This window comes from Schistocerca gregaria, chromosome X, assembly GCF_023897955.1.
Source record: "Schistocerca gregaria isolate iqSchGreg1 chromosome X, iqSchGreg1.2, whole genome shotgun sequence".
Taxonomy (NCBI): Eukaryota; Metazoa; Arthropoda; class Insecta; order Orthoptera; family Acrididae; genus Schistocerca; species Schistocerca gregaria.
The window spans coordinates 541,912,668-541,939,161 of NC_064931.1; the positions used below are offsets into that span (position 1 = coordinate 541,912,668).

The window sequence follows — 26,494 nt, forward strand, 5'->3', positions numbered from 1 at the left end:
TTCAATACCTCATTAGTTATGTGATCTACCCATATAATCTTCAGCATTCTTCTGTAGCACCACATTTTGAAAGCTTATATTCTCTTTCTTTTCTAAACTATTTATCGTCCATGTTTCACTTCCATACATGGCTACACTCCATACAAATTCTTTCAGAAACTTTTTCCTGACATTTAAATCTATACTCTATGTTAACAAATTTCTCTTCAGAAACGCTTTCCTTGCCATTGCCAGTCTACATTTTATATCCTCTACTTCGACCATCTGTTATTTTGCTCCCCAAATAGCAAAACTCCTTTACTACTTTAAGTATCTCATTTCCTAATCTAATTCCCTCAGCATCACCCGTCTTAATTCGACTACATTCCATTATCCTCGTTTTGCATTTGTTTATGTTCATCTTATACTCTCCTTTCAAAACACTGTCCATTCCGTTCAACTGTTCTTCCAAGTTCTTTGCTGTCTCTGACAGAATTACAATGTCATCGGCGAACCTCAATGTTTTTATTTTTTCTCCATGGATTTTAATACCTACTCTGAATTTTTCTTTTGTTTCCTTCACTGCTTGCTCCATGTACATATTGAATAACATCGTGAAGAGGCTGCAACCCTGCCTCACTCCCTTCCCAACCACTGCTTCCCTTTCATGTCCCTCGACTCATAACTGCCATTTGGTTTCTGTACAAATTGTAAATAGCCTTTCGTTCCCTGTATTTTACCCCTGCCACCTTCAGAATCTGAAGGAGTATTCCAGTCAACATTGTCAAAAGCTTCCTCTAAGGGTACAAATGCTGGAAATGTAGGTTTGCCTTTCCTTAATCTTTCTTCTAAGATTAGTCGTAGGGTCAGTATTGCATCATGTATTACAACATCTCTACGGAATCCAAACTGATCTTCCCCGAGGTCGGCTTCTACCAGTTTTTCCATTTGTCTGTAATGAATTCGCGTTAGTATTTTCGCAGCTGTGACTTATTAACGGGATAGTTCGGTAATTTTGACATCTGTCAACACCTGCTTTCTTTGGGATTGGAATTTTATTCTTCTTGAATATCTTTCCAAAAAAGGATGAGTTAAGTTATTGAGCAATTCCTTCCTCTTGAGCTTCCAAAATTTTTGCTCATCCAGACATTTAGTATTTGTAGCAGAATTACAGCAAATTGCTGAACTTAACTAGTACACCCACGAAACTTTGCCAGCCATTTGTGATAGTGACTTAGGTTCACTAATGTTTCTTTCGAATTAATTCTAGAAATTAACAGAAGGCAACACCAGTCGAGTGACAGGTAGTGAGACGTCCGTACATTGTATTTATACGCCATGAGCCTAGTTGGCGAGATCACAGGCGTGTCTAGAAAATTGCTGCCCGATCCGTACTTGAGCAAGGTCTTTACACAAAGTTGTGGGCAGAGCCATGCTTGGGCTTTAGCTACAAACCACGGGATTAAGTTCTAAATGGTACTCAAGCCGTTCTGAAGCAGTTTCCCGTTCTTTTAGGTGTTACATCAGTATAACTAGCTAAATTTTTCTTTAACATGGATTACTGTAGTTTCTTAATATCCAAATTCAGCGATTGTTGGAACGAGAGAGTATCTTAAAACTTGGTGGAAGTTTAGAAGTGTGTGCCATATTTTGACGCGAACCCACAACTTTCCCTTAAGAGGGCAATGCTTTAACAACTGAGCTCCCTACGTGCGACTCGGAGGGGAGGTGCTGGCCGAAGCGATACTGCTGGTAGTCGGTAAGCTCTTTTGTTCAGGTTAACTGTGATCAGGAGTTAGCTATTTCTGTTATACAGGGTGGTCACAAAGATGTATGTGTGTGCAGAACGAAGCAACGAATGAAGATTTTGTTAACGAGGCCGTTATTCAGCTTCATGTCTCCTGGTCACTAGGCATATGCGCTAACCACTAGGCAACCCTGGCACAATGGCTTTGCACAACTGCATGGACTACGCTGTCAAGTCTCCGCCCTCAGTCCAAATTCCCATTCACGCCTCAGCTCTTTGCAATTTTGTTACTTCATGGGAAATATAGAGGCTCTCCAACTGTGTTGGGATAGCACCTCAGCATCTAACGAAATTGCGGATCCTGTCTGAAACCCAGGCATAGGGGCTTTCCTCAAACTGAGCTATATGAAATGAAGTGACAGACGTGAATGGGAATTTGGATTGAGGGCAAGCTATGCCGTTCTACAAAGTCACTGTGCCAGGGTTGCGTTGAGGTTAGCGCAACTGCCTAGTGAGCAAGAGATCCAGATTTGAATACTGGTCTTAGTACAAATTTTCGTTCGTCACTTCAATCTGCATATACGTATCAGATATTTGACCATGAAATGAAAATATTGTTTCAGAAACCTTTTATAATCTTAGTCTGTACAGCTTTTAAGGACGTCGCTGGTTAGGTTGAATTGAAACATACTTAAGAGAAGAATGTTAGATACGTTGTGCCGTTTCATAGTTAATGAGCATTGAAGTCAGCCAATCAGACTGTTGCGCGCGCAAATTCAAGCAGCCTGCCGGAAATGTTAGTGTCAGTTCTCATAGCGTAGATGATAGTGCACGAGACTGCAGATACTTAGGTTCGGGTTCCATCCTTACTACCGTATCATATACAACTTATGTCTCTTGTTCGGTTGTAGGAAACCGAACGAAGAACATGTTTGGCGACACTGTTTCTGGCGGGCCACTTGCATTTGCGCACCCAACAGTCCAAATGGCGAACTTCAATTCTAATTCGGATTCGGCGCAACGTATTTAATTTTGTTTAACAATTATTTCTCAGCACGAACTACCCTGCAACACCCTTACAAACTTTTCAGAATATTTTCATGATCCCGTATTCTATTACTAGCTAAGTTTTGGTTAGGATATGTCTCAAAATTCTTGACACACAATGCATTTCCTTTTCAAAACGGCAACGATGAAGTCTCAGATATAATGCAAGGAACGGAACTAGCTTTGTTACCCTTTGTGCGACTTTAGTTTTTCTTATTGCCTTCCTTATAAGTTTAATATTTTTGAGTGTTGACAGTATTGTTCAATACATTTTCTTATTATTAGTTATGTTACTATCTATATCTGTAATCTCTTTCAACATATATGAACTTAATTCTCTAAAGTCAGTTGGAGTAATTTTTGGGGACAGTTGCTTCTCGCCTCTTTTTCAAATGTCTTGATCTGCATTATATGAAAGCCTGAGTAGCTTTGCTGTTTGTATTCTTACAGATTCGTATGTAGCTTACCTTGTTCGCTTGCTTTTGCTGGAGGCACGACTATTTAAAACCCTTTCACGGGCTTTACTAGCTGCATTTTCTTCCGGTGCTACCATGGCTTTTCCTGTTCATCCGAAACATTACAGCTGCAAGTTTCAGTATTGGAAGAATAGAATATTTTACACTCACTGGTGTTCTCTATATGAAAAACGTCTTATGTGACAGAAGGGTTCTAGTTTTGTAACATGTTTCCATGAAGTACTCCCTGTTGGGTGTGACTAGTATCGCCCAGGAGTTTGCTACTCCTCACAGCGTTGTTTTACGTGCATGGGGAGCATACCGAAACACAGGTGCTGTTGCCTGACGGAGAAGTAGTCGACCACGTTCACCTACAGCAGCAGATGAGCAATACTTTGTGCAACGGGCAAGAAGGACCCACGTCAAGCAGCAGACCAACCAGGAGATTCAGTCAGCAGTTCTCTGATGAGAGCAGATTCAGTCTGAGTAATAATTCTGGACACACCCTTCATGGGAAGAGGTCTGAACACGTAGTGTACTTAGAAACAGTAGTGGTGGTCCATGTGTTACGGTGCGGTGAAGTATAATGTTGCGTGGGCGTATTGACATCCAGATCTCTAGATCGTACACTCGCCAATCAATGTTATTGTCATAACTTCCACTGCTGCCTCTTTTCAGGTATAGATTCGTTTCGGACTTCGTTTTATGGACGACAATGCGCGACCGCATCGAACAGCCCAGGTTAAAGATCTCTCGGAACGAGAGGATATTCGACGAATGGACTAGTTTGCCCGTTCCCCGACTTAATACCATCGAGTGCGTATTGATTTGGAAGATTGCAGTCGGTCTTTATGGACCGACTGTTTGGCCGATGTCAACCACGCTGGTGGAGGAATCGGACACCCTACCACCCTACTCAATACCTCTTTACCGGTCTTGTGGACAACACAGGAGCACATTACAGAGCATGAATTGCCGTCCGTTGTGATCGCGCACCCCCTATTAAGAGCCGAGTCCCGCCTTTTGTAATGATCAGGGGACCATCACAAATCGCGTTGACTTCAGTGTAATTTGTCTTATATTCAACGTGTCATGTCTGTCCCATTGCGTATTTCTTTGAGTTACCTTCTGTAGTATATTGTAGCAGTTCTCTCTCTATATGGTCCAAGTTTCATCGAGCTACGTTACTTGGCAGTGACACACCATGCGTAAGTTACTTTGGTCCTTAAGTCTTGCACTCCAGTGTAGTATCGACACAACGAATATTTTATAGATGTAGTTTCCAACTTAATTGTCCCTTTTGTGACCACGGTCATGTGACTACAAGCGATGTTGCTTTTACTACTGCAGTTAGCAGGCCAAGTTGACCACTAAACTATGCTATTAGCTCTAAATATTGTTATTTCAGATGTCACCGATAGCCTTTCTGAAAGGGTGACACCTGTTTGCCTTTGACAGTGAGATCGGTGTGATAGAATAAATACTATGACAACCAATAATGTACTCCCACCTCAAAAAATTGAGGTCTTTAGTTTATATGAAAAATAAGAACATGTCGCTGCATTACAGCTCCTATCAGTCGATCGTGAGGGCAGCTTTTCGTTTGCTGAACATCGGGTTGCCCTGTCATCGTACTGAGGCAGGGAAAATTTTGAAACGTGGCTCTCGGACTGCAAGTTTCACCGACCAGCAATTTGTCGTAAACGAATGGAGTGCTTCGTTACCTTTCATTGGTTATAGTATTGACAATGTTCACAGAATGGTAAATTTTGAATAGGAGCGATGGATATACTTACGACCTAAAATCGTTGCACCTGATTATGCGGCTTTAGGCCACGAAACCTGTTGTGTTTAAACAAATAATTTTACCAGTTAGCTGAATTCTTCTGAACATACCTTTCCACAGCTGTGGATACACAGAACATGAAATAGGTTGTGATTACAGTATCGATTTTGGTCATGAACCATGGACCTTGCCATTTCTGGGGAGGCTTGCGTGCCTCAGCGATACAGATAGCCGTACCGTAGATGCAACCATAACGGAGGGGTATCTGTTGAGAGGCCAGACAAACGTGTGGTTCCTGAAAAGGGGCAGCAGCCTTTTCAGTAGTTGCAGGGGCAACAGTCTGTATGATTGATCTGGTCTTATAACACTAACCAAAACGGCCATGCTGTGCTGGTACTGCGAACGGTTGAAAGCAAGGGGAAACTACAGCCGTAATTTTTCCCGAGGGCATGCAGCTCTACTGTATGGTTAATGATGATGGCATCCTCTTGGGTAAAATATTCCGGAGGTAAAATAGTCCCCCATTCGGATCTCCGGGCGGGAACTACTCAAGAGGACGTCGTTATCATGGGAAAGAAAACTGGCGTTCTACGGATCGGAACGTTGAATGTCAGATCCCTTAATCGGGCAGGTAGGCTAGAAAATTGAAAAAGGGAAATCAATGGGTTAACGTTAGATATAGTGGGAATCAGTGAAGTTCGGTGGTAGGAGGAACAAGACTTCTGGTCAGGTTAATACAGGGTTATAAATACAAAATCAAATAGGGGTAATACAGGAGTAGGTTCAATAATGAATAAAAAAACAGCAGTGCGGGTAAGCTACTACAAACAGCATAGTGAACGCATTATTGTGGCCAAGATAGACACGGAACCCACGCCTACTGCAGTAGTACAAGTTTATATGCCAACTAGCTCTGCAGATGACTAAGAAATTAAAGAAATGTATAATGAAATAAAAGAAATTATTCAGATAGTGAAGGGAGACTAAAATTTAATAGTCATGGGTAACTGGAATTCAGTAGAAGGAATAGGGAGAGAAGGAAATTTAGTAGGTGATTATATACTGGGGCAAAGAAATTAAAGAGGAAGCCGCCTGGTAGAATTTTGCACAGAGCACAACTTAATGATAGCTAACACTTGGTTGAAGAATCATAAAAGGTTGTATACATGGAAGAAGCCGGGAGATACTGGTAAGTTTCAGATTATATAATGGTAAGACAGATTTAGGAACCAGGTTTTAAATTGTAAGACATTTCCAGGGGCAGATGTGGACTCTGACCATAATCTATTGGTTATGAACTGTAGATTAAAACTGGCAAAAAGGTGGGACTTTAAGGAGATGGGACCTGAATAAACTTACTAAACCAGAGGTTGAACAGAGTTTCAGGTAGAGCATAAGGGAACAATTGACAGGAATGGGGGAACGAAATACAGTAGAAGAAGAATGGGTAGCTTTGAGGGATGAAGTAGTGAAGGCAGAGGATCAAGTAGGTAAAAAGATTAGGGCTAGCAGAAATCCTTGGGTAACAGAAGAAATATTGAATTTAATTGATGAAAGGATAAAATACAAAAATGCAGTAAATGAAACAGGCAAAAAGGAATACAAACATCTCAAAAATGAGATTGACAGGTAGTGCAAAATGGCTAAGCAGGGATGGCTAGAGGAGAAATGTAAGGATGTAGAGGCTTATCTCACGAGGGGTAAGAGATACTGCCTACAGGAAAATTAAAGAGACCTTTGGAGAGAAGAGAACCACTTGTATGAACATCAAGAGCTCAGATGGAAACCCAGTTCTAAGCAAAGAAGGGAAAGCAGAAAGGTGGAAGGAGTGTATAGAGGGTCTATACAGGGGCGATGTTCTTGAGGACAATATTATGGAAATTGAAGAGGATGAAGATGAAATGGGAGATACGATACTGCGTGAAGAGAGTGACAAAGCACTGAAAGACCTGAGTCGAAACAAGGCCCCAGGAGTAGACAACATTCCATTGGAACTACTGACTGCCTTGGGAGAGCCAGTCCTGACAACACTCTTCCATCTGGTGAGCATGATGTACGAGACAGGCTAAATACCCTCAGACTTCAAGAAGAATATAATAATTCCAATCCCAAAGAGAGCAGGTGTTGACAGATGTGAAAATTACCGAACTATCAGTTTAAAAAGTCACGGCTGCAAAATACTAACAAGAATTCTCTACAGACGAATGGAGAAACTAGTAGAAGCCGACCTCGGGGAAGATCAGTTTGGATTCCGTAGAAATATTGGAACACGTGAGGCAATACTGACCCTACGACTTATCTTTGAAGCTAGACTAAGGAAAGGCAAACCTACGTTTCTAGCATTTGTAGACTTAGAGAAAGCTTTTGACAGTGTTTAATGGAATACTCTTTTACCCCTGCCACCGTCAGAATCTGAAATACAGGGAACGAAAGGCTATTTACAATTTGTACAGAAACCAAATGGCAGTTATAAGAGTTGAAGGGCATGAAAGGGAAGCAGTGGTTGGGAAGGGAGTGAGGCAGGGTTGCAGCCTCTTCCCGATGTTATTCAAGGTGTATATTGAGCAAGCAGGTAAAGGAAACAAAAGAAAAATTCGGAGTAGGTATTAAAATCCATGGAGAAAAATTAAAAACATTGAGGTTCGCCGATGACATTGTAATTCTGTCAGAGACAGCAAAGAACTTGGAAGAACAGTTGAACGGAATGGACAGTGTCTTTAAAGGAGGGTATAAGATGAACATAAACAAAAGCAAACGAGTATAATGGAATGTAGTCGAATTAAGACGGGTGATGCTGAGTGAATTAGATTAGGAAATGAGATACATAAAGTAGTACAGGAGTTTTGCTATTTGGGGAGCAAAATAACTGATGATGGTCAAAGTAGAGAGGATATAAAATGTAGACTGGCAATGGCAAGGGAAGCGTCTTTGAAGAAGAGAAATTCGTTAACATTGAGTATAGATTTAAGTGTCAGGACGTCGTTTCTGAAAGTATTTGAATGGAGTGTAGCCATGTATGGAAGTGAAACGTGGACAATAAATAGTTTAGAAAAGAAGAGAATATAAGCTTTCAAAATGTGGTGCTACAGAAGAATGCTGAAGATTGTATGGGTAGATCACATAACTAATGAGGTATTGAATAGAATTGGGGAGAAGAGGAGTTTGTGGCACAACTTGACAAAAAGAAGGGACCGGTTGGTAGGATATGTTCTGAGGCATCAAGGATCACCAATTTGGTACTGGAGGGCAGCGTGGAGGGTAAAAATCGTAGAGGGAGACAGAGATGGATACACTAAGCAGATTCAGAAGGATGTTGGCTGCAGTTGGTACTGGGAGATGAAGCAGCTTGCACAGGATAGAGTAGCATGGAGAGCTGCATCAAACCGGTTTCAGGACTGAAGACCACAACAACAACAACAACAACAACAACAGCAGCAGCAACAGCAACAGACAGAAAGTTAAGTAATAGCTACGAAGTCTGAGCGGGTGCATTATCCTGGTGCGAACTGTTTCGCCTCGAATCAAGTCGATCTTCCTTCGGATTGTCCACGCAAATAGCTTTTAACTTTTAAGTAGGACTAATTATTTGTCGCTCGACCTTGTTGCAATAACTCTTGGCGCACTAAGGCATTCCAATAGAAGAACACAGTTGACGTAACCATATTTGAGCGCTCTTTTCGAGCTTTTTAAGTTTTCATGATAGAGAATGCCTCCACTCTGATCGCAACACTACGCTGTGTGCTACCATATTTTTCTTAGCGTGCCATGACATGTGCCCGTTAGTAATAAAAATTGGGATTTTATAATCTAATGATAGTTCAAAAATGGTTCAAATGGCTCAGAGCCATGGGACTAATCATCTGAGGTCATCAGTCCCCTAGAACTTAGAACTACTTAAACCTAACTAACCTAAGAACATCACACATATCCATGCCCGAGGCAGAATTCGAACCTGCGGCCATAGCAGTCGCGCGGTTCCGGACTGAAGCGCCTAGAACCGCTTGGCCACCACTAATGACGGTTACGACATATGGTCCATCACCTGTTGTGACAGGTTTAAGTAGTTCTGCGGCGTCGTCAACTTCATCTAGACTCTTGGGCAACTTGCATTCGCCTCTGGTTTTGTTCTATATTAATTTTCAACAAATTATGATGTGAATTCCATACCCGAAAACAAAAAATTGTTATGTTAGCCAGCATCATCAGTGACCTCTCCCATTGTGATTCGGCGATCATCTATAATACTTTCACTTTTTCCGCCATCTCGTTCGTCAATGAATGCTGAGGCGTTCAGAACTCTTCATATTCAACGTCTTCACAACCTTTTTCGTAACGTTCAATGCCATTCGTATGCTTTACTCTTAGCAAACTTACCTAAGGAATATTCAACACTGTATTAAATTTCCTCTCTTAACCGAAAAAGGTGCAGAAGAGTTTTAAAATGTCAAACACTATCCCATTTTATACGAAATACATAATCGCAGATACTACCAAAACATGTAGCTTGAGACAACTGACAACGGAAGGGATATACGATACTGCTTACACTGTACAGATACTTTCAGACCTGATTAGGAACACAAAGTTGAGCGCTTCCTAACTAATACAACACGCGAAATTACAAATTCCTGTTACTTTCTGAACACCCATCGATTTCTCCCAAATGATAGGAAATTCATTGCAAACTTCAACTAAAGCGAATAGGAGTAGTTCTTCAAGACACGATTAATGGCCATTAGAGAAAAATACGGATCGGTTTTGGGAGCAGACTCGGGGCGAATTAACGCTACAGGTTGAACGCTTTTTGTATTAACCAAAAATATGCAGCTTTAGGACCTGTTACATGAACAAATATTACGTATATTATCTTACATTAAGCACTAACATCTCTCTTGATCCAAGTACCATCCACATGTAATGATGCAATCCTAACTTAATTTGGTCCTTTCTTTAGAGTTCAGACACGCAGTTCTGTAATGCTCCATTGCCGATATTATGCTGTGTACAGTTTGTGGATATTTTCTTGCGTATAGGGGGTACTTTGGAATATACATTAACAGGGTTTGTTAAATATTCATACACAGAGGAATATATTCTAAATCAATATGCCCACTGTCGTATCTGAATGATTAGGATTCAAGTTTTATTTTTTCAAGCTGCATATTCTGAGATCTTAGGTAAACAATACTAGCTACAATAACCATCAATAGACGGGCGGTATCATTTGGGGAAATATTCCAAGAGTGCTGGACCAGAGTGTGTGGCGCTTCTTGTAACTGAATATTATGATCTTGTTTATGTAAACTGAAATTTTTATGGTCTGGCCAAGGTGAGGTTTCGCAGCATATCCCTGAACGACCGCTGTTGACGAAAGTGGCCGATGTTTATGATGTTAGAGCCAACGAGAGTTTCGCCTCACGAATAGTGCGTTCAATTTCTAAAGATAGGCATAGAATTTGCTGGTGGATGAATTCAGATTCAGTGTATGGATCTGAAATATACTATCAGTTTGAAGGCTGAACTAGTACAACTGGTGACAATGTGACATTCATCTGCTGCCATGCAGCCTCTTTCATAAACTTTGAATCTTCATTTGCAGGAAGATGTCGAGGGACAGTAGGGCAAACTGCGAAGGCCGACGCTACTAGCTCTTCTTTCTTATCTGGTATTTTTTTTTATTCTTCACGGATGCGGAAATTACCTGCAAGAGTGACTAGTGCGCGCGTGTCTTGTATGAGCTGCAATATTTACGTGAAACCCAGTTCCCAGCGACCGAGCAATCTGCCCAATTCCTCTCATACTGTTCTACAGATTTACGACCTTTTATGCCTACGAGTCAGTGCCATTTCCTCTTAAGTTTACACCTCTACTCTTTACTGTGTGAATTAGGCTTAACAATGAGCTTTCTGGTCACATAGCGCACTGCTGAGTTTCCGAATGCAAGTTTTCTCTAATCCTAGTTACTTATGCCCAGTATTGTTCTATGCATTCCTGTGTTTGGATTACCACACATCAACGTTGTGATTTTCAAACACTGAAGGTATAATGCAAACTTCCTATCAGTAAAGTGAGTGAGGAGCATGCATAATTTGAGGCCTCAACTTTAGACACCAATATAGAAGATAAATCGAACGACCGTTATCCAGAAAGGTAAGACACTCACTCATACGTCCTATCCTCGCCTATGCAAATGTAGCATGGATCTCTGCCCGCACAACGTTTTATCGGTTTCTTCAAATCCTTGAGCTCGCATATTATACTAGTAATAAAGATGCCACATTGCTAAAACACGTTGTAGACCCTCAACTTTTCCGCATCTATTACGAGGAACAACCACGCACTTCTTAGTGAGAAGCGTATCATCGCTATTGTATAATTTAAGTGCGTGCGTGTGGATGGATGTAAACTGCTTTTTACCATGGCTGAAAATCAACGGCTAGGTATCTGCTAAACCATCACAATATGGCGACTAAATAGGTGATAAAAAGTGCTGCCAACTATCTTACTACTTACGATAATTGTTAATGCCTATGAGAGCTTCCCTGGAATATTGATAACAAGAGTATCGTACAGATCAAAGCATGTAAGCATGCATGGCGAAAGCTGTAGACTGCCACAAGCGTACAAAATTAGATATTCCAGTCTTACAAAGAGCGTAATATATGTCTCACACTCTACGGAATTTGGGGACAGGTTCCGGTATTCATTACAAAACATTTTGCTAAGTTTTTCCTTCTCCATTGTTAGCTAAGTTTACGTAGAAACTTCACGTAAGCACAAAACAAGCATCTCTGGTAGGTTTCAGGAATGACAAGGACTACCAATTCTGAAGTTTACTGTGCGAACAAGTTAGATACGGTAAACTATGGCGTGTTATTCCGTTACGTATAATACATGTTGTTCTAAAGGAAACGTGTGCAACTGACGCAGGGACATTCATTGATAGTTATGTTGCCTGTACTATTTTCATGATAGCGCTGCCACTTTGGAATCACCGCTCATAAGAATGTTTACGCGACTAAGTGGTGTTACATTTTAAATGTCCTCAATTGTGTGGAGCACCGGAAGAACGTTGACTGTAGTGATTAATAATGGTAAAATGTGTAGCTTCAAGTGCCTGGTGGATGCCCAACGAACAACCTGTTCTGACGACAGTAGAATCCGTAACTTGGGACCGGGGGGGGGGGGGGGGGGGGGGAGACAAAGAAAGTTGTGGTCCAATAATAAAGCTTGAATAGCAAGTACACACACACACACACACACACACACACACACACACACACACACACACACACACACACACACACACACACACTGGTTATTAAAAGACATGTGAGACAATAAGGCACTACACGATGTGCAAAACTTATTTCCGTGGATTTAAAGATCTGTCTAACACTAAATCAAAAGTTGAAGTCAAAGGCGAAATTTCTGAACCATTTCAGATTCGATCAAGAGTTGGAGAAGGAGTTTCCCCTGCACTCTAGTCGCGCTTTGGGGAGAATCGTTAGAAAATGGAGAAATGTATGACAAAAAGGTGGAAAAATCAAAAACAATTGCCTGGCCTTTGGGTATATCCTTGCAATCTTTGTCAAAAATATATAATCAGCTCATCCAAAGAATATTAAAGAAAGCAGGCCTATAAATCTAGACATCCAAAACAGAATGCATGCTCATCGTAGGTTCCTCTAACCAATGACAACACATTTCAGGAAAATTAACAGTCCAAAAATTTAAATATGTCTTAGAAATCACTCAAACCACTGAAATGAGCAAAGAAGCTAACAATGCTAAGATGATATACGGTATCGACTCTGACGCTACATAAAAACGTATGTCCATTAATTGAAAATCAGACACTATGAAACTGTTGCATAGAGCACTTCTGGTTTTACAACTGACTGTACTGCCATACTTAAAGCGGGATAAATAGGAAAAAGCGGGATAAATAGGAAAAAGCGGAGAAAAAACGAGTCTTTCGAAAAGGTCATGGAACCAACATAGAAGAAAACAGCAATTAAAAATTATGAAGCAACAAAGGAGTATGAAAAAATTCTGGAACTCGTAATCCGGAGAAGACTGATAAATTTGTTTGGAAGTGTAAAAAGAATGAAGAAAAATAAATGAACTAAAAGAATTATCCAATATTTCAATAACGGACTTAACTCCAAGGATCAAATATGATCAGAAAGAATTAGAGGAGATGAAAATAACTTGAGATATTCGAAAAAATTCAGAACCAGAAGTGAGAAACTTCAAGGCGGTTTCAAGAAAAAGTGGAAAATGTGTACTCAGGAACAAAAAAGTGAGAAATTAAAAACGCTAAGAACGGAAGAAGAACCTCATTGGAAGTAACATCTCCCCTCAATCGTTTTACGTGGTTTACAACTGGACTTATTCCATGTTAGAAGGAAACAAATTCCGCCTCATTTCATCATAACATGCTGGTAAGCATATCCGTAAGATTTAACTCTAATAGTAACAATTGTCTTTAGACGGTTGACATCTTTGAAAGAAACAAATTGGTTGCCTGAGAATGTTTGGGCATTTTACTGTTCAGTAAATCAGAACGCGCGTTCTTGACGTATTATATAGTCTCCAGTACATTTTAAGTGGTGCATATCTATTTTTGTAACCTAGGTTGGTGTACAATATCATTCAATGTTTAGATTTTAAGTAAAACAATTTCACACAACGTTATCTCTTGCTAAGTATTTCAGGTTTTCAAAGGAACTAAAATTTTCTTAGGAGTACTTATTTTTAAGCGTATTCCTAACTTAAGAGTTCACAATCTTGGGAACTTGCGATTGCGTGGAAATAAAAGAGAAGCAGTTGACCATATATTTACAGAATTTGTCACTAAGCCTGTTTCCAAGTGTGCCTTTTTTCATAATACACCAGGTACTACAAGAGAAGGAAACTAAACTGCATGGCCAGACTTGTGTATCCCAACATCGAAATTTATACACAGGAAGTTCTGTGCTATGCTTTATATAATGTACTTTTACCAAAGGGATTCCAGTATTATTTCCACTTAAAATAACTGGAGCTAATAATTTAATAATTTTCCTCATGGTCTACATCTAAGTGATTACTCTGCTATTCACAAAGTGCCTGGCAGAGGGTTCAATGAACCACCTTCAAGCTGTCTCTCTACCGTTTCTCACTAACGGCACACGGGAAATACGAGCGCTTCAGTTTTTCTGTGCAAGCCCTGATTCATTTTATCGTGATGATCATTTCTCCCTATGTAGGTGTGTACCAACAATGTTTGGAAAATACCGTTGTTTTAATGATTGCCACTCCAATTCACGTATCATGTCTGCGGCAAGGAAACGAGCTGCCCTTCTTTGAACTTTTTCGATGTTATCCATCAGTCCCACCTGATGCGGATCCCACACCGCCCAGCAGTGCTCCAGAATAGGGCGGTTAAGCGTAATGTAAGCAGTCTCTTTAGTAGATCTGTTGCATCTTTTAAGTGTTCTGCCAATGAATCGCGGTCTTCTAGGCGCTCAGTCCGGAACCGCGGGACTGCTACGGTCGCAGGTTCGAATCCTGCCTCAGGCATGGAGGTGTGTGATGTCCTTAGGTTAGTTAGGTTTAAGTAGTTCTAAGTTCTAGGGGACTGATGACCACAGATAAGTCCCATAGTGCTCAGAGCAATTTGAACGATTTTTTTGAATTGCAGTCTGATTTGCTCTATCAGCAACACTATGTGGTAGTTCCAATTTAGGTTATTTGTAATTGTAATACGTAAGTATTTAGTTGAATTTACAGCTTTAAGATTTGTGACTTATCGCCTAATCGAAAACTAGCACATTTCTTTTAGTACTCTTGTGAATACCTTCACACTTTCCTTTATTCAGTGTCAACTGCCACTTTTCGAACCACACCGATATATCTAAATCATTTTGCAATTCCTTATGGTCATCTGATGACTTTACAAGACTGTAAATGACAGCATCATCTGCAAACAATCTAAGAGGGCTTCTCAGATTGTCTCCTACGTCGTTAAAATAAATCAGGAACAGACGCCTGTAACACTTCCTTGGGGAACGGCGGATATTACTCCTGTTTTAATATATGACTTGCCGTCTATTACTACGAACTGACCTTTCTGACAGGAAATCACGAATTCAGTACCACAACTAAGGCGATGTTCCACAGGCACGCAGTTTGGTTAGAAGACGGTTGTCAGGAAATCTAACAATATGGAATCAATTTGACATCCCTGTCGATAGCACTCATTACTTCATGAGTAAAGAGCTAGTTGTGTTTCACAAGAGCGATGTTTTCTGAATCCGTGATGACTGTGTCAATGAATCTTTTTCTTCGAGATAATTCATAATGTTCGAACATAGCTGGCACCACAGCTATTTTAATGCTAACAGCATATTTTTCTGTCGCAGAAAATGACTTCAAAATAGCCTAAAGGAAGAAATTAGTCTTCTAACAGTAAAATATAACAGAAGCGGAAAAATGCCATCTTAATTGTTTTAGTCCTTTAAGGCAGCGATCATACACCATGTAGTTTCTTTGTTGCCGTTAGTAGGAAATGAAGTACTCCACAAGAAAGATATTGCTTAATGTTATAATGGTGGATAGATTTCACCTGTAGACTTCTGATAAATTTTCGGTGTACCTACCAAAATCGCGCTGTGATTTGACATATGGATCGTGCTTTAGGTTTTAACGCGCGCGTTTCGAGAAAGGCCTCCGCTTATTCCTTTGCTCATTCCTCGTCTGATGGCTTTTGGTATTGTATTCAATGACCTCTATGAGCCAGATGGTAAATTCAGAATCACTACGCAGTATTAAATTTACAAGTGAATTTAAAGTTTTCACAAACTAATCATTGAGCATTGCACGAGATAGAAGTCTGCACGATATATGGCGCTCAGATCACTGAGATCGCCGGTGTGGACATCGATTTTTCCTCCCAACGTGTACCGTAATGCCGGGCGTGGTGGCCGAGCGGTTCTAGGCGCTACAGTCTGGAACCGCGCACGCGCGTGCGCGTGTGATATCCTTAGGTCCGTTAGGTTTAAGTAGTTTTAAGTTCTAGGGGACTGATGACCTCAGATGTCAAGTCCCATAGTGCTCAGAGCCATTGCAACTATTTTGCACAGTAATTTTCGTTTTAATCCCACTCCCGAATGTTCTATCATTTCGAAGCATTAAACGGAAGAGTGGCTATCACCATCTGCGTTGTATTTTTTTATTGTCAACTGACACTCATTCTTCCTTAACTGACTGCTGCGTGATGTTCAAGGCATAATGTACAAATGATGTTTTGCGTCTAATAGTCTTCACTACGTCTCTCCATATGCTGCACTATCAGGTCCATTACTTTAGGTTATAGAAGTCCAATTTTATTACTAACAGACACATACTATGTGATGCTTAGAAAATTTTATGGAATTTCAGAAGTGCTGTGTGCTATGGTAGCATACACTGTAGCGCTATTCTTTTACCGACGCAAGTAGTCTCCGGTTCCTTCGTATCACTGATTGCATGAGAAACAATTTTGCAAATAATATAGTTCAAGTTGTGCAAAGTAAGGTATCTAAATGTATAGGTCGTCAAGTAAGTGGCAATATTTTGTATGTGTTTGAGGAGACTGGATGTGAGTGTCGCTCTATGCCCTGTCATGGGCGTCTCGATTTACAATGTGTGAGACTTAAAGCAGGCCTATAAATCCATCTTCAACAATGCAGCCTTTGTCTAATCGTTTTGACGCCGACATATTCCAATATAAATACTAGTACAATGCAACTAATCTCTTGTTAATTTTGGAAATTTTCTGTAGATATTGCACGTTTCTGATGGAACAGCAAAAGCTATTAGATGCCAGTTCCTGAATTTCTGGGCACGAAAGGTAGTACTAGTTAAGAATGTATGCCATTACTTCACGGATAGTGAACAGTTTCTATATACTGAAGTTATTTTTTGATTTCAGTCAGTCACTGAGACATTTAACAGACAAAAAGACTGATTACCAAAGGGATGATGTGCGAAAGCTTACGCCAAAATGAGGTCCTCCAGTTATTTTGGCCGCGAGGCTGTGTTCATCCAGCACTACGGAACTTCTGAGATATTAAGTTGACTATTCAACCGCCACCAAAGACTTATCTTACTCCCTATCCGTCCTTGCCGTGAAACTGTGCAAGTGACAAATTGATCACAACATTAAAAAGGAACCTCAACATGATTTCGAAGCGGCTACAAACACTACTGTGAAAACACGTAGTCTTTTCGAAAATTTTAACTAGAGGTATTTTACACTACTGGCCATTAAAATTGCTACACCACGAAGATGACGTGCTACAGACACGAAATTTAACCTACAGGAAGATGATGCTGTGATATGCAAATGATTAGTTTTTTAGAGCATTCACTCAAGGTTGGCGCCGGTGGAGACACCTACAACGTGCTGAGATGAGTAAAGTTTCCAACCGATTTCTCATGCACTAACAGCAGTTGACCGGCGTTGCCTGGTGAAACGTTGCGATGCCGCGTGTAAGGAGGAGAAATGTTACCATCACGTTTCCGACTTTGATAAAGGTCGGATTGTAGCCTATTGCGACTGCGGTTTATCGTATCGCGACATTGCTGTTCGCGTTGATCGAGATCCTATGACTGTTAGCAGAATATGGAATCGGTGGGTTCAGGAGGGTAATACAGAACGCCGTGCTGGATCCCAACGGCCTCGTATCACTAGCAGTCGAGATGACAGTCATCTTATCCGCATGGCTGTAACGGATCATGCAGCCACGTCTCTATCCCTGAGTCAACAGATGGGGACGCTTGCAAGACAACCATCTGCACGAACAGTTCGACGACGCTTGCAGCATACAGAAAATGTTCGACTGCTGCCCTGGCCAGCACATTCTCCAGATCTCTCACCAATAGAAAACTTCTCGTCAATGGTGGCCGAGCAACTGGCTCGTCACAATACCCCAGTCACTACTCTTGATGAACTGTGGTATCGTGTTGAAGCTGCAGGGTCAGTTGTACCTGTACACGCCATCCAAGCTCTGACTCAATGCCCAGGCGTATCAAGGCCGTTATTACAACCAGAGGTGGTTGTTCTGGGTACTGATTTCTCAGGATCTATGCACCCAAATTGCGTGAAAATGTAGTTACATGTCAGTTCTAGTATAATATATTTGTCCAATGAATACCCGTTTATCATCTGCATTGCTTCTTGGTGTAGCAATTTCAATGGCCAGTAGTGTATCTTCTAAGTCGTATGACCAGTTAGTAATTGTGAATAAATCTTAGTTTCAACCTTAAGGAATTACTATAAATTCCATCGAACGAATATTTGACGAATACTGTAACTGACTTCGTACAGTCTGACATAGTACGGCCTACTCAGATGCTTAGTTTTCTACATGAATTATTCTATCATGGAATAATGGTTCAAAACATATACATTATGACCACGATGAAAGATACTCCAGACTGAGCGCTGATGCGACATCTTTGCTCTATAAATCAATAATGAAACATATGCTATGCTATACCGAAGCTGTCTAAGACAATGCCAGTTTTTGAAGTGGGCTTTTGCGACCAATTGCTGTAAGATTATTTTCTTGAGATGCCCGAACACATAACTGGTTGAGCCGGAAATGTCTTGCTTCTGTCAGTCAAGTGATAGTGCTAATGATGTTTACGTACCTTGCCAGAGCAGCATAAGCTATCTACATAATCACAGGAAAGTTTTCGAGCTATCGTGAACGAGGCACAGGACAGACATTTAACCGAATTTTGACGTAGATAACTAAAGTTCTTGAGAGGAAGGTCAAGTCGAAAAATCTGCATAGCTCCTTGTTAGTATGTGTTCAAAGTAAACTTTCGCTTTGTAATCTCGTTGCTTTTACTAACTTAATCGTCTTCCAACTTTATTACCAGCTCACTGAGCTATTACGAATGCGTTGCAGATTTTGATGTAGAATGTGAACCACCGGCGACGTACAATTTGCAACATATACAATATCGAGGTCAGTTTAAATCATTGTGTCACAGTGATTTCCAGGTCATACATGTAACAGCCAATGTTTTTACAGTAGTTTCATGGAACAAATATAGAGTCAAAGACACTAAGTTGTATTCAGTTCATAAGAAAGAAGTACTAGAAACGAATGGAAGAAAATTAGAGAAACGATGTGAATTCGATACTAAAATTCATGTCAAGCTATAACAAGAAAAGGTTATTCGAATGAATTTAAAGCATCGCACAGTGAAAGTATCAGAGCCACAGAAAGAACACTGACAAAGGGTGTACAGTTTTAACACGATAGGGGAAAAAAAGAGGATTTTCCAGGACAGCCGGAGAACCGCAGGCTTAAACTAATCTAGAAGGAAACCGATACTTAAGGATATTAGAGGGAAATCAGAAGTATTAGCACCAGAAGTATAGGTAAATAGCTATAGTCAATTGGCAGGCTTAGTACCTGCTAACATCAGTTCGAATGTTGCACCCAAAGCGAATGGGAAGCATGTACGTTTTGTATAGTGGCAATACCTATTAGGGGCTGGAAACTAAAGACTCCACCGGATAGTGAAAAAAAAAAAAATCTTTGTGGTTCAGCAGAAAGCGACATACTCTTAATGCAGCCAACAACTTTCTAAGATTCTGTCTAACAATTTACTACGTCTAAAAATTGCAATGTTCACATAATCTGTTTCAACACACTTTTGTTGCTTTCAGGTAAGATTAATTTGCTAACAAGTTCGTCAAGATATGTAATTGCATTTAAGCCTTGCGAACACCATGAAGTCTTGTAAAAGATTTCTTCATTGACAACATATAGTCACATACTAAGAAAGGTCAGAATGCTTAACTGGAATTATGTATCTAAGCTTTTAGCTAATCAATCCGTCGATGGCAATCTAATGCCGAGAACGGTAAATTATCTACAAACATTTAGAAGGCTGTGTACTTCCGTTTGGCAACACGTCTATTTTTAAATAAGATTTTGTCGCCTAAGGATTTCTCATTAGAACATTGAAACGAGATGGTAACATGGTATGCTCACGTCGTGTACAATCGAGTGTGAAATCTTTCAGACGAAGCTGAGATTTTTCTGGTTCAAACGCTTTTGTAGTCATTTAAAGGATCACTTATCAAGGGTTATACTGTACTGGGTATCCAAAAACTGTAGCGTCAAAATATTACGGACTCTGAAGGGCCCCTTACTGAATTTCGAGATAGTAAATTGTCAGAAATGGATGTATCAGGCGGTACGAGGCCTTTAATAAGAAGGATGAGAGACGTTTCTAAACTGTGTGCGCTACCTTAAAAAAACCACAGAAGTTTAGCTCGGTCACACGGTTTATTGTTCGCGACTGATTAAGATTAACCATCACTGGTAAAGGAACTTTTAGACATGCTTTTTATGTATGACAACAGGAGTAAGCGCCTCGAGAACCGAACGAATATGCAGAAAATTTTACAACAGGTGTCACCCTAATCGGATGAAATTTACCAGCAGGGATAGAAAGATTGCGAGAACTCGCTTAGAATTTGAGGAGATAGAGCTTCTCTCAGTAAGCAACTGTCAAAATTTACCCGTGAAAAATACGCTTCTAGGATCCAGCATTGAGAGTTCTGGTGAAGCGGCAACTAGTCCTGTCACAGACGATGTGTCCATCAATGGTGTCCAGTAATTGTTAATGAAGAGCTCAGTTCTGTAGCTTGTTTATGCACTGAAACTGGTTAAAGTCCATCAACAGCTGCTATCAAGTTGTTTCTGTATGGTTTACGTAATTTTGTCAGTAACTTTATATTCATTTCAGATCATTGGCTCATTTGAAAATATTCACACGATCCTCATTTATGTAATTTAGTACCTACTGGTGCCGGGCACCAGTCGGAGGATTTAGCTTACTGAAGACAGACTGCATCGTAGCGAAACCTCTGACCACATTTCTCTCAGTTACGTATACGTAATATCACAGGGAAAAGAGAACTGAGGAACAGGGTTACAGCAAGTGTTGCACAAACTTCTTAAATTATTGCATCTATATATTCGGAGTTTATTTTTCATAAGCTCAGCCGCTATTGTTATAACGAGCAATTCGACCCTAATCCAAAACTGATGGCTTAAAGTATCCTCTGGATAACAGGCTCGCATCGACGGTTTACAGATGTGGGATCTGTAATTCAAGCACGATAGGTTTCAAACGACGACGCCGCCGCCGCCACCGCCCCCTTAACAGCTAGCATTTGGATACACTGGGCGACGGGAAATTGTGCTGTTACTTTTGAATGTTACAATCGAAGGCTCTTCTACGAACTACGCTGGGCACTATCACTGAGAAGAATCACAGCTTACATGGCCATAAGGATGAAAGATAGCTAGATTAATCTGTTTTTACACTCGACTCAGATTCAGCATATCTGAACGTATTTCTGGTATTTCTCATTGCATTTCTTGTTCAGTAGCCTGCGATGACACACACACACACACACACACACACACACACACACACACACACACACACACGGAGCGAACAGTATAATGCTAGAGCTTTAATTCGAGAGCAAGACTATGTAATATCCGATAGTGAGTGTGAAAATAAGCGGTTCTTACGTATATGGTCAAAGTCCTGATGCAGGTGAATACATCAGTTTCTGTCTTCGGTTATGGGACACTCCGGTCTTCCTTTATCAGTTTCGACACTTCTACTTTCTCCCTCCCGTGTCCGTTGAAGGTCGACCTGAGTGACTTACATCAGGCTAGAAATCACACCTCTAACATAGTAAACCACATACTTGCGATGCATGCTCATGTAGACCGTCTTCAAACATTGCCTGTCAGACAACTGAAAACTAACGAGCAGCTGCTCGCCACTCCTATTACCGTTTCACAGATCTGAACGACTTTTTATCGAAACGACATGGAATGAATCAGTTTCCAGGATAATTTTATCATTAGGAATAAATTTTTCAGTCATACTCGTGCAACTACACTTAAAAACTTTTTACCGGCTACCAGTTACATTTAGTCTGTGGAATACAAGAAATTGTCTGAGAGGTGTTATTTTAAGTCTGAATTAGAACTTGACTGCTACCTGTCGCCGGACAGTGTGGCCGAGCGGTTCTGGGCGCTTCAGCCTGGAACCGCGCGACCACTACGGTCGCAGGTTCGAATCCTGCCTCGGGCATGGATGTGCGTGATGTCCTTAGGTCAGTTAGGTTTAAGTAGTTCTAAGTTCTAGGGGACTGATGACCTTAGATGTTAAGTCCCATAGTGCTCAGAGCCTTTTTTTTTGAGCTACCTGTCAGGCATTTTATCTTACTGGGCAAACGATTAACATTTTGTTGATGCGAAGGTGCAGTTACAATAATTAACTCCTTGAAGAGGTACCTACAATATGATTACGAGTTAATGCCAAATATCCCAGCTGCTTCCTTTTTTGCGATCAGCACTTGCTAAGTGAGGAATAATTATTCAGTAAGAATTATTGAATGGAAATGCGCAAAATATGTCGTTCACTCCAACGTCGCTGCTAAGGAAATAACAAATACAGATGAACTGGTAACTGATATTTGTAGTTCAAACCCTTGGTAACATATATACATAGCATCTTTAGTCAGAACACATGGCAAAGTAGCCTTACTGCCTCGACGAAACTGTTGGCAAGTACGTGCACCGGAACAATTCACAGCTTTAATTATGGTTGGTTACTACGACAAATAGAATGTATCATTATGCTTGTATAATTACCCTGAATGAGATCCTCTACAACGGTTAGTATTGGAAGAGTAAATACGAGTCATGATACCTCCAGGATTAAATTAGTGTAGAGTTTGAGATGCTAAATAGTGTGAGCATTTGTTAACGCATCGTTGTTTTAAGCAAAAAGGTAGCTGTGCTTTTATTTCTGTAGCAGACTGCTAGCAGAAATTTGTTTCTGAATTTTTACAGCTGCCTTCAGCGTAGGAACTTAGCACTCCGCGATTAACAGAAATGAAACTGGCTTCTTCCAGACTAGGTACCTTGCGTGTGAAGCCTGCCATATCATTCGGTCAGCCGGAGCGTACAAATAAGAGAAAAAATGTGGTCGGAGGGACGGCGGGTATGTGTCACTTGTTTGCTCCGGACACGATAGCAGCGCGTACCGGGTCAACATGTACAACTCTGCAACCCTTACAGCAAACTCGGCTCCTCTTCTACTCTCAACGCAGTACTATTCGCCGCTGATCTACGATCGGTCCTCGTATTCTTCTGTCACCTCTTATACTTTTGGGAATGTTTGGTAATGAGAAAAAAGTGGTGTGCAGTCCACGTTAATCTATAGGTTTCCCTGTAACTGGCCGAGTATGACACTTTGAAGGTCGGAGGAAGGCAAAGCGTAACACCTCCAGTAAAACCCATTCCAGTAAAGCACTGTGTTCAGTCTTCAGGTTGATGACCTTACCTCAACATCAGTATCAAAAGAAATAGCAAATACCTGTGTGTTTCATTGGCTTTTGATCTTTTAGGCTTGCCTGTAATGAAATGTTTCCATAGCTAGCTAGGTATTTGATAACTATATCAGAAATAAATGTGTATTGTTGATCAATTCTTGTACCGAAGGTGATCTTTCTGTATCGTGAACATTAAGTTTAGTTCAAATATGTCTTTTCCTGAAACTGAGTTTCAGTATTTTCTTCAAAGTACTCAGAGGAACATAGTTGCAGGCTATGGTTTGTTGTTGTAACTGGGAAAACTGAGCTCTTTATTAAATTACAGCAGGAGCCGACTACTTAACAGTGAAAACACTAATATTTCGCGGAAGATAAAGTACATGAAGTAAAGCAGTCTAACTCTAAGGTTGGTTTAAACAACATTCCTTCACCAGGCATTAATTCTCTTGCCCTAGACAGAAAACTGCCTGTGAGTCAATTACAGTTTAACCGAGTTCGAACTGCAGCAGAACAAAAGTAGTTTTGCGTTGTGCGTTTTTTTAGTGATATGGATTATAAGCGAACCAACTTATTTTAATTTGCAAGTTAAAAACGGGCATGCCCACATTTAAATACTCTCCGAGACTTCACAGAATTACCCATGTCCTTCCATTTACTTATTTGTCACTACGTTTACACTGGGCTCCCAAACTGGATTTCGTTAATCTATTTCCCAACACTTCTTACGCTTGTCCATGTAAGCCGGCCGGGGTGGCCGAGCGGTTCTATGCGTTACAGTCTGGAACCGCGCGACCGCTGCGGTCGCAGGTTCGAATCCTGCCTCGCGCATGGATGTGCGTGACGTCCTTAGGTTAGTTAGGTTTAAGTAGTTCTAAGTTCTAGGGGACTGATGACCTCAGTTGTTTAGTCCCATATAGCTCAGAGCCATTTGAACCATTTTGTCCGTGTAAAAATTCCAATACTGGTTATGGAAATGTGGTTCTAGCTGCCTGATTTCCTCTTCCGTATCATTTTTCGTTCTCATGTAAATGCACAAACGTTTCTGAAACGTGCTTGGATGTAATGTTACGTCTTGTTTTAGAACTTTTCGGCTAATCGGCATAGACTGACTTTTCCTGCAAACACGTAGTATCAGACTGCATACGAAGGTGTCTACCTCCATATTTAATTTAAGAAAAACAGCCATTGTGATGACTAAATTAGAAATTGGAACAGCTGATTTATAAGGAAGATTTGTGTAAAATAAGGACCATGAAATTGTGTTCGACCTGTCTAGCAAAACCGCTCTAAGTCTTAAAACAAATACGGAAGCGAAAAATTGTTTCCGAAATTCTGTTTTCGTCTTTCTGAAGTTCTCATCTCAACGTAACATGTGGGGGTTAGCTGCCACTAATCTGCTTATTTGACTTTCTGCACTTTTGTTCGAAGCGCCAGAGAGGGGGCGATGTGCCAAGTCAGAAACAATGCACGGAATTCATTCATATTAAAGTAATGTTTCACGCATTATATGCTAGATAATGACACACTGCAGATGATCGTCTATTTAGAAACGGTTGTTAAAAGCAAAGCAATACATAGCGCATACTAATTTACGAGACCGTGGATATTCTCAAAAACAGCGTATAATGTGCTAGCAAAGACGTTGAAATGAGTGATCGGCAAGTTGCACGTGAGGCTGCTAAGCCAGAGAAGACTTACCATGACTGATGGTCGGGACGGCAACTGTGTGCAGAGGCAGTGCTCCACCACTTATATCCTGCTCCCGCCTTCGCCTGACGCACGCACTAACGCACGCATTCCGTCGCTCAGAGATGCACACACATGACGTGGCGCTGGACGCACGGGAGCCTTCCGGCTGCTGACCTATATTCTTGTTACTTCCACTGTGTGTATGCAACGATATATGTCATTCCAACAGACCAGCGTCGGATTAGACCAGAAGTGTTCGGAGGAAGAGCTAGATAGAACAGAACCTCAAACCAATATTGCAACAATTTTGGGATTTAGATCACAAGGGTCAATACGAACTACTACTTACCGGTTTATGTCTGACTGTAGGACACGACTAGGACTTCAACATTTGTAAACAGGAAGACAACACTCGGCTACTTTTCGAGCAAATAGAGTTTGAATATCTGACGCCTACTTAGACTACTTTGTATGGTCGCTAGAATATAAGGAGTTCGCAGCCGACAGAGTAAGCGCCGAATTTGATAATGGCGAGGTCTTCTGATAGTCTCTCGTTGGCAGTTTATTTTTATCGTTTGCCCTTCTCATGAATCGTTGAGCAGAAGAATTTTTATTCTCTCACGTATGGCTTCGAGACTATGGTTAGATTATTCTCGTGTACTGCTGTTGTGAGAGACTTTGAAAGTGTTACCGTAATGTTTTTGTATTTCCGTGCAGACAATTTATTTCTTCACCCTTGGTTCCAATAAGCCAGTGGTGGCTTGGAAACAGACTAAGACCGTTGCGAGTAATTTTTCTGATAACGTGACAGCATACTGTGCAGTGTAGGACTGTGTCACCTTGTGGATATCCTTTCGCTGCACAAGAACCACCTTCGTTCCTCGTTCGGTACGTGTTCGGTCGTTGACACTGGAACAATTGTAGCTCACATTATCTTGGGGTTAAAAAATTTTATTTCAATTTATGTGAAAGAATGGGTTCTTCTCTCAATAATACCCGTTTGGTCAGTGTTAACAACAAAATCCTTTTGACATTTTTGATAGAGGGCTCTAGTCTGGATTCGGAATTTTTAGGTTGCTCCAAGGATCTTCTGCAGTGAAGCGCGTTCACATGCCGATACAAGTCTGTTGATTCTTCTCTGACGAATGCGATGTCTTCGCTAGTAGAGCACGACAAGAGTTAGGAGCTTGAAATATCAAATCCGGAACTGACTAACAGCAAGAGTCCACTGCTTTATGTTTTTCGCCTGCTGATTACACACTCGTTTCCGTAAGAATCATAGGTTCACTGGCCAATTGTTTTAATTTGTTTCATCTTCGTTCACCTTATTTTGTGTGTTCTTCCCATCTTTTCAAATCTTTCAAGATTCC

The 26,494-nt window shown here is 40.8% G+C and overlaps 1 protein-coding gene across 2 annotated transcripts in view; it reads right to left on the reverse strand.

The window, feature by feature from the left end:
• The window catches only part of LOC126299193 (uncharacterized), a 96,034-nt gene that overhangs the window by 1,309 nt on the left and 68,231 nt on the right, over positions 1 to 26,494 (reverse strand). The window contains exon 1 of one of the 2 annotated variants that reach the window (XM_049990974.1): positions 25,134 to 25,242. The exons of the other annotated variant lie outside the window; for it this stretch is intronic. Within the exon in view, the coding sequence (XP_049846931.1) occupies positions 25,134 to 25,136 (3 nt within the window). The 5' untranslated portion in view covers positions 25,137 to 25,242. Of the gene's footprint in view, positions 1 to 25,133; positions 25,243 to 26,494 lie in introns of those variants that run through there. 2 annotated transcript variants of the gene reach the window in all.